At 35.2% G+C, this 16,181-nt stretch overlaps 1 protein-coding gene across 13 annotated transcripts in view; it reads right to left on the bottom strand.

Annotated features, from left to right (window-relative positions):
* ANKS1B (ankyrin repeat and sterile alpha motif domain containing 1B) overlaps positions 1–16,181 on the bottom strand; it is a 1,107,306-nt gene that overhangs the window by 436,598 nt on the left and 654,527 nt on the right. For all 13 annotated transcript variants that reach the window (XM_073900444.1, XM_073900442.1, XM_073900438.1 and 10 more), the window contains one exon: positions 14,661–14,733. In XM_073900444.1, coding sequence (XP_073756545.1) covers positions 14,661–14,733 — 73 coding nt within the window. The remainder of the gene's footprint in view (positions 1–14,660; positions 14,734–16,181) is intronic.

The following is a 16,181-nucleotide window of genomic DNA, read 5'->3' as shown; positions in this document are numbered from 1 at the left end:
GAGACACACAGGTTTATGGCAATCACTGTTAGCATACAGGTCAGCCTCGCATATCCCCATGTCCTGGGTATCTATCACTGTATCAAAAAATGTGCAGAAAATTATGTGTGATTCAAGAATATGTGAGCAGATAAAATATATATTAAATTTATATTAGAGATCCCACACCTATACACACTAAAACTCTCTTATTTGACATCTTATAATTTAAAATGTCTCATTTAATCCTTTCCCAAATCTACTATGGCTGATATTTATTTAAGGTATGAACTGTTGTTGATCTCATGCTCAGACCTTCCCAAATGGAAGAGAGACTCTGCATCATTCTCTGATAGACTTTGGTGATATTTTTTTTTATTATTATGTTATGTTAATCACCATACATTACATCATTAGTTTTTGATGTAGTGTTCCATGATTCATTGTTTGCGTATGACTAGCACTGATCATAGGTATGAAAACTTTCAACTCCAGAAATCCAGTCTGGAGTACTCTCAGGAATTTGGAAAATCTTTTAGAAATTGGTAATTCTTCATTAATGTTGTGTTTCCTTTGTCTACAAGCATTTTTCCCCTCTCAAGATGGATGTGTGTTTGTGTATGTGTGTGCACACGTGAATCTATACATATATATACACATATGTATGTGGGAGGGATTGGAAATTATTTTCTTTTAAAGTGTATTTGCATTTTTCCTGCAAGAGACCTCACAGTTTCCAGGAGACTTTCCAAGGAATTGATGACTCAGAAAAGGTTAAATATTAGTAAATAACAGACATCTCTCACAGACTACCCTCTCCCTTTTCCTACCGCTGCTACTGTTAAGCCTCGGTAGTCACTCTCCCTTGGGTCTGGATGACTGTGACAGCAGCATAGTAATCTGTCTGCCTTTAAGCTCTCTAAGCTCCCGACTACACACAACCAACCGGTTGTTAGCATAATCTTTTAAAAAATAATTTACTTACTACTTTACCAAATTTGTTGAGGAGAGACTGATGGTACTACGAGTCGAACTGCAGTCAAACTTAATGATTATGTTGCAAGCATGCATATGCTTACACACTTGGTCTTTGTTCACTGTCCTGGAATTCCTCTCTATTCCTGTTTTTATTAGTGGGGAAAATGGCCTTATTTGTTTTGTTCATAGAGTAAACAAATTTTTCTTTAACATATAAAAATGAACTAGAAAATCTATCTTACTGGTCACTTCTTCAAGAAGAAAAGTCAATTTTCGGGGGGGGGGTTGTTGTTGTTGTTGTTTTTAAATTTTTGCTTTGTTGTGTTTTCAGAAACCTTCCAGAGGATGAATGGTCTATGCATGAATACAAAGCAACTATCTTACTGAGTGCTTATAAACTGCATTGAATTTCCTGGAGAGAAAAATGACCACAGTGACCTCTAATTTTAAGGTAAAGAGACTTCTGGAGAGGTAACATAATAATAACTAACAGACCTTTGCAGTTTATAAGTGCTTTCATACAAATTATCCCATTTAATTATAATAAGAAGAAATCTATTATTCTCACTGTAAAGAATAAGGAAATGAAGGCTTCAAATGATGAAGTAACTTGTCCAAGGTCATGCAGCCAGTAAGAAATGGGAACTGTGACCCTAACTTACATTTTCTGACACCGTATTTCATATTCTTCCACATATGATTAATAGCTCCCCAACCTGTCATGTGAAATTTTAGTGCTGTAATTTTATTTAGTACCCCTGAAATCCTGGTACTCAAGTCACTGACCCACAGAACAGGTTAAATAAAGAAGGCTTTTTTTGAAAGGGTAAGGAAAAACAACATTGATATTGAAAGGGTAAGGAAACAACATTCTAGTGCTTGTTTATATCATGGAGAAAGCTACAAGTCCCCTGTAGAAAGGTCTTCACAGAGGCACTACCTTATCACTGCACATCTGGCTATGTATAAGTCACAGGTAGAATACTCCCCTTTCCCCTAATGATAAGGTTGTTCCTAATCTAGTTAGCTATCTTTTACAAAATGACCCATGGGGGAAATTCCTTCCAGAGTTTCAAGCTAGGAAAGAGTTCCTTTCTCTATGTACCTTGATAATATTTTCTTTATAATGACAGCTCTGTAACTCATTTTTGTTTTGGCTTGCCAAGAAACTTAGAGCCAAGTTGTATGCTTAGTTGCAATCATTCTCCTTAGGTTTTCTGGAATATTCTCTTTCCTTTATCTCTCATCTAAAATTTTTCTTTTAAACTATATGATTCGTATCTTTTACTATTGCTTTAATGGGGTCTTATTTTACTGTAATTATATCCTTTATTGTAAGCCTTCTCAAGTCTTTTTTGAAGACAGGCAGAATATAAATATACACTCTAAGTAACACTAGTAAGAATATGAGCACTGACTCCATTGAAAAAAAAGTAACAAAAGTATACCAGGTACAAACGGTTTATTTAAATGCTTGAGAAGCTCATGCAGAAGACATTTGTGTTGTGAATGCACAGGGTAATAAGGGTAATGGAGTCTTGTTTTCTTTCCTTTATTCTTTGTTTTTGTTTTTTATTGTCCTAAGAACATTTAACATGAGATCTATGCCCTCATAACAAAATTTTAAGTGCACAATACAGTATTTTAACTATAGAGCACAATGTTGCACAGCAGATCTCTAGAACTTTTGCATCTTGCAAACTAAAATTTTATACCTGTTGAATAGCAACTCCCCATTCCCCATCCCCAGAGCTCCTGCCAAGCACCACTCTATCCTCTGTTTCTATGAGTTGAACTGTTTTAGATACCTCATATGCTATCGACTGAATGTTTGTGCCCTCCAAAATTGTTGAAATCAAATCCCTAGTGTGATGGTATTCGGAGATGGAAACTTTGGGAAGTGAGCCCTCATGAATGGGATCAGTGCCCTTATAAGAGACCCCAGAGAGCTCCCTTGTACCCTTTCATCATGTGAGGACACAGTGAAGAGATGGTTGCATGAACTAGGAAGTGGGCTCTCACCACGAATTCACTCACGAATTTGTCAGCTCCTTGATCTTGGACTTCCCAGCCTCCACAACTGTGAGAAATAAATTGTTGTTGTTTATAAGCCACCCAGTCTGTGCTATTAGAGCAGCCTGAATGGACTAACATATATAAGTGGAATCATGCAGTATTTGTCCTTCTGTGTCCAGCTTATTTCACTTAGCATCATGTCTTCCAGGCAAAGAGGTATATGAAAAGATGCTTAAGATCACTTATCATCAGGAAAATGCAAATCAAAATTACAATGAAGTATCATCTCACACTTGTTAGGATGGCTATTACATAAAAAAAAGATAACAAGTGTTGGCAAGGAGGTCAGAAAAGGGCAACCTTGTGCATTGTTGGTGGGAATGTAAAGTGGGGCAGCCACTCTGGAAAACAGTATGGAATTGCCTCAAAAAATTAAAAATAGGACCACCATGTGATCCAGCAATCCCACTTCTGCATATTTATCCAAAGGAATTGAAATTAGGATCTCAATGAGATATCTGCCCTCTCATATTCATTGCAGGATTACTCACAACAGCCACACTATGGAAACCACCTAAATGTCCATCTCAGTGGATCAATGGATAAAGAAAACATGGTATGTAACTAGAATGGAGTATCATTCAATCTTTAAAAAAAGGAAGACAATCTTTCTTTTATTTTTATAATAAAGGTTCAATGTCACTATAATGAGGCTTTCATATGTTAGCAACAGTAAATGATAAAGTATTTGCTATTGTATGTTGCACTTTTATTTAAAAAGACCTGAGTATTTCACTGTTTTATGATTATGAACACTTGGTATGATATGAATAGATAAGAGATAATTTTCTTGGAAAATTCCAGGTTGATACAGAAATTGATAAAGCAATCAATCTATACATATCTCACATCTAAAATTATGTCACATATATAATTCTGATTATTGTGGGTATAATCCACATGTCCTACACATGTGCACACATAGAAGCATGCACACATTTTTCAAAACAATGGCTACACAGAGAAAATCAGTTAGTATATAGTCCCTAAGGATCAAAACTGGGGAAACACCCTTTATGGTCTGATTAATACCAACAGAGGAAAAGAAAACTGGCTGAGAAGGTACAAAGTGAACCAGAAAGACCTAAGAAATTTTTAGAAAATTTAGAAAATTTAAGAAATTTTACTGTCAAATAAAAACAAATCCAGACTTAGGCAAGGAGAAACTTAAAAAGATTATTACAACAGGGAGAATCCTCCTTCCTCAGGATTTCAGGCATCTCAAAATCAAACAGAAAAAGGCTTTTTTATTTTTTTAATAGGGAGGAGTAAAGCAAGACTATAGGAACTTTGAGGTGAAAGGGAGCAAGCTGGTGGAGCTGAGCAGAGAGTATGAACAGAGTGGTATAACAGGAAATGTTTCTCTCTGTTGTCAGTTGATTCTGAATGAACTCTTAAAGAAAGATGTCCTGCATTTTAGTGCTTGCTTAGATTTGGGGGCAAGCCAAAGTTCAGGACCCTGTGGGGAAGGGAGATGCTCAACTACAGTTTGATCAGGCCAAGTCAGTGGGTAAGTAATAGGCCATTGGGACGACTTGGTCAGTATCTGCACCCTAATGAAAAGTATACACTAATGAAATGCTAACTCCTTTTTTTGCCATAAAAATTCTTATAAGAAGCTTAGTGGATTCAAGAAGCAAGCAAAGTATAGTGTCAGAAATACTGCATTTATTCCCATTTGCATCACTAATGTATGCATGATTTCAGGTAGTCATTTAAGTCTCCTACAAATCAGCATAAGGTAAGGTTTTTTAAAAGAGCTGAGATGCTTAGAAAATCACTTTTGCACAAAAAAACAAAGTATTTAAATATCTTACACACCTATATCAATTAAATTATGCATTTATTATGTCAATATATTTAAAAAGGAGTATAAAATGAGGATCTGGCAACATTCTTCGAAGAATCTAGTTGAAATACACATATTTGAGATTTATTGGTCATTTGTCCTTAAGAAATTAGAAGTGGAAAGCTTTATTAAAGAAGGACAGGCTGCCAAAGCACAACCCATAAAACAGAAGATGACAGTATGAGTCATGGAATTATTGAGTTGGAAAAGATCTAGTCCTACCTTTTAATTTTCAAATTAGGAAACTGAGGCTCAGGGTGAGGTGTTGCTTTCCAAGTTGCAGAGCAAGTGAGTACAGAGTCTGGAGCAGGAGCTGGATCAGAGCAATTTTCCTCTCCGAGGGGGAACTTTACGAGTGCAACATTGTTTCACAGGTTATATACTTCACTGATTATAAAAGTAAGGTAAAGCACTTTTTCATGTGTCTTTTGGCCATTTGGATGTCTTCTTTGGAAAAATGTCTGTTCATGTCTTCTGCCCATTTCTTGATTGGATCATTTGTTCTTTGGGTGTTGAGTTTAATAAGTTCTTTATAGGTTTTGGATACTACCCCTTTATCTGACATGTCATTTGCAAATATCTTTTCCCATTCTGTCAGCTGTCTTTTGGTTTTGTTGACTGTTTCTTTTGCTGGGCAAAAGTTTTTTATCTTGATGAAGTCCTAATAGTTCATTTTTACCCTTGCTTCCCTTGCCTTTGGCGATGTTTCTAGGAAGAAGTTGCTGCGGCTGAGGTGGAAGAGGTTGCTGCCTGTGTTCTCCTTTAGGATTTTGATGGACTCCTGTCTCACATTTAGGTCTTTCAACCATTTGGAGTCTATTTTTGTGTGTGGTGTAAGGAAATGGTCGAGTTTCATTCTTCTGCATGTGGCTGTCCAATTTTCCCAACACCATTTGTGGAAGAGACTGTCTTTATTCCATTGGACATTCTTTCCTGCTTTGTTGAAGATGAGTTGACCATAGAGTTGAGGGTCCATTTCTGGGCTCTCCATTCTGTTCCATTGGTCTATGTGTCTGTTTTTGTGCCAGTACCATACTGTCTTGATGATCAACATCGCTCGGCATCAGGGAAATCCAAATCAAAACCTCAATGAGATACCACCTCACACCAGTCAGAATGGCTAAAATTAACAAGTCAGGAAACATTGATAGCTATAACATTCTATGTTTCCCATACAAATGTTTACATATATGTGATTATATGTGTCTATTATATATAAATTATAATTTGTTTATCATTGTATTTGTTTACTAAATTGACATATGGTTTTAATTGAAAGGTGTAGACAATAAACATAAAAGTAGTGTATATTCACTGTAAAAACTTCAGAAAATTTGGGAGAGAAGAAAATAATAATCACTGATAAGTTTACCCAGAGATACTCAGTTAACTTGTAGCATCCATCCTCCAGATCTTTTTCATCCATGTATATTCAAAAATGGGATTACAGTTTACTTTGTTATCTACTCTTTTCACTTAGTAATAAATTATGGCTATATTTCCATGGTAATAAATATAGACTAATGTCATTTTTAATTAGATATTTAATATTCGATCATAGAGAATTACAGTAACTCATTTTATAAATTTTTTATAAATGGGCATTTGGTTTGATTTTATTTTTTGAAGGATCATAAAAAATGCTGAGATGAACATCTTTATATACACTTACTTTGCTCTTGTCCTTAGGATACATTCCTGTAAGTGATAGTGTTGGGTACCATGGTTCTTAAACTTACAAAACATTTCATTTCCTAATTCTCTAGAAGTTAGTATTTGAGTACCAAAAATACAAGTAGATGAGAAGCCTTTTTTATCAGGACAGTGTATCATAGGAACAACCAGTATAAACTATAAAATTTTTTTCATGGGTAAGTGACCCATGTTTGTCAGTTAATTCTTCATTATATTTTAGGAAGACGAATTTGTATTTAAAAGCAATCATTATGAGGATCCATAACTTATGAAGGTCTATTAGCTATATTTCCAATTTGTCTTAATTACTTTTACCTCTGTAGGGGCCCAGGGCAGGCTGCCCAAAATGTGCCACAATGGCATGCTGATTATTTTGAATTGAAGCTACTTGGGAAACAGCTGGTACAAGAACACTCAGACCATCCCCTGTCCCCCTGAAAGCAAGAAATAAATCTCCCACATGGAAGGTACCCCACCCTGTACTAAGAAGCAAAAAAATATCCTTATCACCAGAGATTGGAACTGCAAAGCCAAGAAAAACTGTAGAAACAAACCTTATTACTTTTTTACTAATCAACTACCTCAGCCAAAATTCTGCTTAAAATTCCTTACTAATTAAAGCTCCCAAACATCTGTTTTCTTTATCCTGTCAGTTCTTCACAAATTTATTGTCTCTGTCTAAAAAGTATAAAAACTGCCTGCCTTGGTCATTTCCTTAGGTCTCAATTTCAGTTTTGAGCCTCCATGCATATGTAGTAAAACTTTGATTTTTTTCCTATTAATCTGCCTTATATAAATTTAATTCTTAGTCCAGTTCGAAGACCTTGAAGGGCAGAGGAAGAATTTTTCTTTCCCAGTATGAATTGTTAATGGTAAACTTTATAAAATGTACTGATATTTTAGACTATGGACTCTGAGAAACAAACTGAGGGTTCTAGAGGGGGGGATGGGTTAGCCTGGTGATGGGTATTAAAGAGGGCATGTATTGAATGGAGAACTGGGTGTTATACGCAAACAATGAATCATGGAACACTACATCAAAAACTAATGATGTAACATATAGTGATTAACATAACATAATAAAACTAAATTAAAAAATAAAGTAAAATAAAAATGTATATTAAAAAATGCACTGATATTTATATAGAAGTTGTTCAACTAGTATTTTGAAAGTATCTTACAAAGAAGATTCTTGGCAGCGGCTTTCCAGCTTTATGGTGAATGTGTAAGAAGTATAGCCTATCAAAAATATCATCCATATCTTGAAGGTACTTAATGTATTAGAAATAAATAATGGGCCACTATCCACCCTTTGTTTCTTTGGAAAAAAAAATTTAAGAGAAAATAGATAGAAGGGAAAAGAGCAATCAAAGAGGGTAGATGTCATCCAGTATAGTCTACTATGAACTAGGAATGTAGCTAACTACTTTCTCATGTAGTAATTCATTAGATTTTTCCAATGATGATGAGGGAAGGTAGATATTATTTGTTATAGCTGTTTTCTGTATGAAGAAGTGAGGTTTAGGCTGATGAAATGATTTTCTCAAGGTCACAATAAGAGTAATTGTTAGAGTGCATATTCAAACCTATGTCAAAAAATAAAGTTGTTAACAATTTGAGCTTCCTAGTGATAGAATATATTGTCTCTGAAAGTAGTGAGCTTATCATCATGGGCCGTATTGGAGCAGATGTTGGTTGATTATATGTGAAAGATGTTATGGAAAGTATTCCGGTACAACTGAGAGACTGTCCTTGCTTACTGCTCTAGGCCTCTTCTAGAAAGCTTAAATATTTTGTTGAATTGAAAACAATGTACCAATTCTAACTATTGATACATCATAAGCAAATATTAGGCCACAGAGTAATACTCAACTATTTTATTTTTAAGAGAAACCTGATTTCACATGTGAATATTACTTATAATTTCAAAACCAGAAAAATCTCAGCCCTATTCTAATGATCAAAATCTATATTGTGTAGGTTATTTTAGTTTTTAATGACTATTTGGAATGAATGGTGTTAAATAAATTTTAGTGGCTATTGTGCTAAGAACACAATTGTTTGGTTGATTAAATACTATCTCTTGATAAAGATTAACTCATGGTAGCCTAACAATTACTGGAATTCACATTTTTACATAGCTATTCTATTATTAAGGGATTTCTTAGATTTAATCTATCTGAAAAAAAGTTACTCAGTGAAGTGTTATATAAAATATAATAAAAATAAGTCTTCTCTTAAGTTGGACAAAATAGGGTGCTTATATGCTAACGTATTCTACTACCCACCTTCCCCAGTTGGTTCTATTAAAGATAGTGCTGTAAAAAGAAATAAAAATCAAAAATAAATTATGCCCGTTGCAAAGCATCTCACAGAGAGGTTTTTAATGTGCAATTTAAGAGTTCATGGAAAAAGGAATATTGCTGGAGGCAAGGAAAAGTCTTCCTCTGAAAATAAGTGAAACCCAGGTCATTACCAGCATTTATGCATTCACTTTGGGACATAGGAGATATTCAGAGCTGTGACTCATTTAAATACATGATCATGTGACCTATACTTTGGGAGGGCTTTGGAGTTGGAGCTAAAGCTTTCTATATACCCAAAGTTAGACTTTGCTAAGAGGAAGTGGCTGGTTCTACCCTTAACCACTCTCAGTTGGCTCCCTTTAGTGCACGTGGGTATGATTTGAGCTAAATAGAAAGAAGCAAGGGCTGGCTTCTCTTATTTTGTGTAGGTAGTATATTTGATTGAAAGCTTAGTGGATTTCAGGAAGAAACAAACCCAATTTTGAAGCAGTTGACTTCGACAAATTACTTATTTTTTCTGAGCCTTTCTTCATCTGTAAAATGGGTATAATAACACCTCACCCAGTTATTTTGACAATTGAATGAAAAATGTTCACAAGAGAAAAGTGCACGGTATTTGACACACAGTAAGAAAGGAATACGTTTCAGCTTTTTTCCTCTTTGTCATTTCCATAATAGGAGAACTCTGGAAAACTGTAAATACTTTTCTTTTTAATGTGTTCTCCTAGAGTTTAAGGAATGATATTCCCATCAACAACCTCAGCAGAAAAACAGCTATCAGCTGCATCGTTGGCAAAGTACCTCTTGATGCTTATCTAGAGCTATGTGAGAAAACACCAAAGGCCTGAAAGCAGCCAAAATATCAGGGAGGAACAGCTTCTGGGGCTGTGGAGATGTCTGTCCAGAGCACCCAGAAAGAGACCCTCTTTGTGGAAAGGGCTGAGTGAGCACTCTGTTCTTGCAGACTTGGGCAAAGGTGGAGCTTAGATCAGAAGAGAGAACACTTATTCTGTCTTAGTGAGTTCCTAGGTTCCTAGAAACTCTCCATGGAGGATCTCTACAGCTATGAGGGACTCTGAACTTAACTTGGCCCTCAGACTCTTAGAGGAAGAGGAGCAAAAGCTTGGAAAGTGGAGTTGCAGATTAATGTTAGTGACTGTTTTCAGAGCTATGAGCTCTCCAGCAAATAGCTTGAGTTATGCTTTATGTATCCAATATAGTGTATTCTATGATAAAATTTTTACAAATTCATTTTAATAGCTTTCATTTACAATTAAAATTTAGATGGAATTGATATCTTGGCAAAAGTAGATTTTTAAAGGTAAGACTCTAGAATATTTCTCTTTGAATATAATTTAATGTTAAGTATAAGAAAAAAAACCCCAGGGCACCTGGGTGGCTCAGTTGGTTAAGTGACTGCCTTCAGCTCAGGTCATGATCCTGGAGTCCCGGGATGGAGTCCCGCATCAGGCTCCCTGCTCGGCAGGGAGTCTGCTTCTCCCTCTGACCCTCCCCCATCTCATGTGCTTTCTCTCTCTCATTCTCTCTCTCTCTCAAATAAAATAAATAAAAAAATCTTTGAAAAAAAAAAAGAAAAAAAATCCCAGCCTTAAAAAATACCTTTTAACTAATGCTACTTTTTATATTCATGTACCTGACATGATTTCAATACAGTCCATACACCTGTAGTCTGTCTAGTGTAGCAGCAGATTATTTAAGCTAGTTTAGAAGTAGGAGGGTGTTCATAAGATTATCTACCACCCCTGTATTATAAAGTCTGGGCACTTAATTATTTGGAATATTTGCTGTATATGTGTAATGATAAGCAAGTCCTATGTAGCCAATTATTGCCTCCCCTTAAGTTTTCCTCAATCTCATGAAGAAGATCATCAACTTGATTCTTAGCAAGTGTGACAATTTTGAGGTAGTTACAATGAACATAGTAAATTTCCTAATTTGAAAGTGCTTCCTTGTGATAAAAGGACAATGGTTAAGAAATGTGACTTCAAGAAAGACTCCTCATAAAAGCAACTTAGAACATGAGTATATTTTAACTAAAATCTTTACTGATCAAAATGATAAGAAAGATTTCCTAAGTATCTTCCTGTGTGGCATACACTCTAGTTAGAAAGATAAGTCATGCATATTTTGATAAGAAGGCAAAAGAATTACATTTATTGATCGCCTGCTATATTCTAGGTATAGTAGTACAAGTGTATAATTTAATCTGCAGAGGTCTTAGGAGGTGGTTGTTAAAAATCTGAATTTATAGGAGAGGAAACTGAGATCAAATAGGTCACAGAGCCAGTGAACTGCAATCCTGGGATTTGAAGCTGAGTCCATGTAACTTCAAAACCAGTTCTCTGAAAAAAATCCTATACATGGCAGTATATGACTATGTAGAATGTACTATCACATCACATATCCAGCATCACCAAAGAACAGGATGTTCTATACAATATGAGGTATTCAGTACAGTTGAATCCTACTACCAATGCCAATTTGTTTGACATTTGAATCTGATTTCAAGTGGGAAACCAGAAGTTTATATTTGTGAAAATTGTCTATTAATATCATTCTGAGTGAGAACTGAATATAGATTCAGTAAATTTTATTAACTGCTATTTCTGCCTTAGTCCTGGATAGTTGGTGTTGCTGGATAAGTTTCAAACTACTATAGAGTTGTTGAGGAAATTAAAAAAAAAAAGAGGAAATGGTTTTCTACGAGTAGAACTAGTTTGATTCATAGAGGCTGCTCAAACTTTGAGCTGGTTCCTATTTTTAGGAGTGAAGAGGAGAGATTTTCAAATCCTTTACTGGTCCAATAAATATTTTGTTTACAAAATACCTGAAATTGCAAATGTGCAGGTAGTAGGGAGGGCAAACAAAAACACTGAAACAAAATGGGAAAGAGCATGGAAAATGTAATGCTCATCCTTTTTCCATCATGTATCTCCATTGCTTCTGATTTTATTCTCCCAAAAATTGTCTTCTGAGGTTTTTAGCAACAAACATCACAAACACTCATAAAGCTGTGCAGCTCTGTTAAAGCCAGGCCTAGTGCTTGGTTCAGTGGCCTTTCAAAGCAAAATTCGAGACACTGTCAACACATACTAAGTAAAGCAGTATTTCCTTTCACTCATTCTAAATTTACCTCCTGTTAATTTCATTGCACCTCTCTTCCCCATTGTCAAGCAAAAAAAGAACATCCAGATTTCATAAAAATAATTTAGGCCATTTAAATCAATATAGTCTAGATTTTTCTCTTTTCTTTGCCAGGGTACCTTGGAGTTTAATGATCTCTTTTAGTAATTACTCTTCTCTGGTATTAGCTGACGGTTGGGCTTGTTACTACCTGTATTGCAATTGACACGCCACTATTCCAGGGAGCACAGCAAATTTAACATGAAGACTATGAGACTGACTGACATCATGAAGTTCTTAAAGAAAGGGCTAATGTGTGTTTATCTCCACATGCATATGTCCACAGTGTCAAACACCACATCTCCCTTGTGGTAGGGCAAGATGGGGAGCTGAAATTTAATACATATCTACGTAAGTCTGACCCCACCTATATGCCATTGGACATGTCTCTACAATGATCGTACATTAATATCCTCATTTCTGTTGATCAGGAAATTGAATGAGTTGCCTAAGGTCAAGAGCCTAGTAAATAGCAGAACTGAGATTTGAATTCATGGCTGTCTGACTTTTTATTTCACCATGTGATTTCCCAACCACACGTGGTGCCCAGTAATATTTGTGGAATTTGCATGGGGTTATCACCTCTCTAGTCCATCTAGCCTCAAGAGGGAAAAGCCTGCAGCCCAGTAAGGTTATAATCCACAATGACCTAAAGGCCAATTGGAATGCCACATGGCATGGTCAATCACTTAGTGTAGAATATGTAATTAAGAGGCAAAAATGAAGGGACATACAGAACCAGACATTGTTAATAGTAGTGAATCTGTGAGGGCTGAGTCTCTACTTTCATTTTCATTATCACTGTAGAAAAACAGTAAATAAACGCAGGGGGGAGGATGGCGGTATAAATGGCAGAAAGAGGAGAATTAGGGGAGATAATCTGTGGATTTGTTTACTACTAAAGTGCCCTTCAAAGGCAGCTTTTCCTGATTGGCATTTTTAACATTTCCCCTTATTATAACATTACCCTTTCATTACAATCATATTTATATTTTTTATAATTCTGTGGTATTATCTGTTTAAAGAATTTTAGAGCATTAATGTTCAATATCACCTAAGTCTTCCAATAGAGAAGCTCTATGTCCCTGCCTGAACATTCTCAGTGTCAGGGAATTTTCTATTGATGAAAAAAATATAAAAGTTTACCTTTGTATCAGTTAAAAATATGCATTCCTACACTTTCTTGAAATTATTCGGTAAGCATGTCTGGAAGAACTATGTAGCAACATACATTCTTAGGCTAGTTCTCTGAATACTAGAAAAATCCTCAATGTTTATCACATTTCTGTATGAGAGATCTGGCTATACATGTTATCACAGAGCTAATGTCATATTTGTGTCATTAGACATATGCACACAATTTTGGTACTTTTTTTGATAATTTTTCATTTTTAAAAATCTAAAATAAATATGCATTTCAGAAAAAAATTATGTAAACTTTTAAACAATTATCATTTAATTAAAATGGGGTCCAGTCATATTAGAGTAATTCCTTACCTGTCCCAGTATAGGAGAAATGAGTGAGGTGTTCATTTAGGCCTGAATATCCCCTTCAGTGACTGCAACCCCAGATTTCCATGTCACTTCTTATCCACCCAGGCCCAGTGCATCATAAGAGAGCCATTTTCCAACTTTTTTGTGCTTAAGAGTCACATGGGGTGCTGTTAAAAAAGCCCCGGTGACTAGTCAAAGGGCCACAAAATCCCATAGCTGTTTATCCCATATATTTAGACTTCTCTCTCACAGACTTTAATCTTATCATCTCTACAAACCCATCAACTATCACTACTAACTTAAACATAAGTTCTTCAGAGAGCTTAGCAATCACTTGTTTTAACTCCAAATTGTATAGATCTATGTGATAATCTATGGTTATACCACTACTTAGTGGCTGGGTAGAAATGTAGACAGATCTTTTGATTCTTTCCAGAATAGTAGTTTCTCTAGCATGAACTGGACTGTTATTTTTAGGTTTAGCTATCTGGTATTTGACATCATCCATTAGTATGAAGCAAAAAGTCTTCAAAGAAAGTTGCAAATGGAATTCCACTCTGAGCTTTAATCATAGAGAAAAAAATAATATTTCATAAGGGTAATATATTAAATAGTGATTGCAAAATCAGCTATTTGTGAGACACTCTGCTAGGCATTCTGAGATACATGAAGATGAGTAACACATAGTTCTTGCCATACTGGAGCTTACAACCTGGGGGTAAGTTGTTAATCACTCTGGCCAGGATGATTGGGACATTTCACTGAATGGGAAATCGTAGTGTATCAGGTCATAATATTCTACAACACACTGAAGTGCTCCATACTTAGCTCTACAAAAGTTGAAATTCCATTAATGCTAACTGGCATAGCACATGGGGAAAAAAATATCTCAATGTGCTGAATTGATGTACTTAAAATTGATGTTTAGAGGTCATGGTTGTTTGATATGAGTGGAAGGAAATAATTTGTAGCTGCTGTTATTATGATAAAAACATGAAATTATCTAAAGTCTCCTATAATTTTCTAGCTAGTTCTTGAGCACATTTATTAATTACAACATAAAAGAAAGGTTTCCTTACTTGTGGTCTCACCATTCATTTCTTTAAGTTCACTGTTAATTCCAACATCTATGGAATTCATTATTTTGTCAATCTGTGAGAAACAAAAGCCATATAAATAAATTATTAATTCACTTTTAGCATTGCATTTTAAAATAATTTTCAAATGCCAGAATCATATATTCTTGATATTACTACTGCAATACCAGAATTAAGAGACTGACTGAGAAAAGTTTAAAAGGAAGCAGACATCTTTTGAATTGCTTTTAAAAATATGAATTATGTTTCCCTTTCTTAAATGTTCAAAATCAGATCTCCTTTTCTTTATATTTCTTAAAATGAACTTTGTTTGGACCTACCTGGGTCAGTAAGTTAGGAATTGTGTATTCTTTAAACTCAGAAAGGGATGGGCTGAGGATAAATTCATGTGAACATGTCCATTCTCAGGCATTCTTCCTGTTCTAAGAGCATGCATCTCTCTGACTGGGGAAAGAGTGGGTTTCAGTCTGTGGGTGTGGCCATTGGAACCTAGTTCTTACTAAATGGCTTGACTAGCCACAAGCTGATTTGTGACATGTAATCGCAAGAATCCAGGCACGGGGAAACACCTTAATTCTAAGAGATAGGCTAAATGTTAATTAATCCTGCTGCATTCCAAAAAGATTTCAGATGTTATTCACAGAGTTAATAAATATAAGAAATGGAGAGATTTGAATAGACTATCAATCTAGTAGTACAGTATTTATAGGAAGATATGACTATCTAAGCTTTAGCCATTTATGGTTTAATCATCATCCTAGCAACCTGAGTAAGACAGCAGGTTTCAGAGAGGACAATAAGCATTACTCAAATGTCCCATTTTGCTCACCCTGAAACAGATGCAGAGAGATTAAGTGATTTTCCCAAATAGCTCAATTCAGAATGTCAATATCAGACATTTCTAGTTCTCAGAATACTATAGTGACCTATTGTGCTTCAAAATCCAATCCACCTGGCACAGTTTTTTGAGGGAGAAAATGTGACATGTTAGAATGAAATGCTAAGGGAGAGTGTGGTCCATTTTTTGAAGAAATTCAAGAAAAGGCAAGGAACTTAATTATTTTATGACGTAGTCCTCCTTAGGGACAAAGGATGATATTTCATAACCTTGCAAGGGCACTTACTTTCTAACTAATTCTATAAAATGAAAGACTTTGTCTTTAAGTAGAGCTTAAATTGGTGATACACGACCTCAACATATTTTTCTTTAATGTCTCTCTGATAATTGTAAAAGGGAAATATTAAGTAATTTGGGTTTATTGTATGGCACTTGGAGAAGAGCCAGGACTCTTCTTTCTTTCTTCCTTTCTTTCTCTTTCTTTCTTTCTTTCTTTCTTTCTTTCTTTCTTTCTTTCTTTCTTTCTTTCTTTCTTTCTTTCTTTCTTTCTTTCTTTCCTTCTTTCTTTCTTTCTTTCTTTCTTTCTTTCTTTCTTTCTTTCTTTCTTTCTTTCTTTCTTTCTTTCTTTCCTTTCTTTCCTTCCTTCCTTCCTTCCTTCCTTCTTT

This window comes from Callorhinus ursinus, unplaced genomic scaffold (genome assembly GCF_003265705.2).
Source record: "Callorhinus ursinus isolate GAN/ISIS: 27379988/994484 unplaced genomic scaffold, GSC_fseal_2.0 scaffold14, whole genome shotgun sequence".
NCBI classification, from domain to species: Eukaryota; Metazoa; Chordata; class Mammalia; order Carnivora; family Otariidae; genus Callorhinus; species Callorhinus ursinus.
This window is presented reverse-complemented; position numbering and strand designations above follow the sequence as displayed.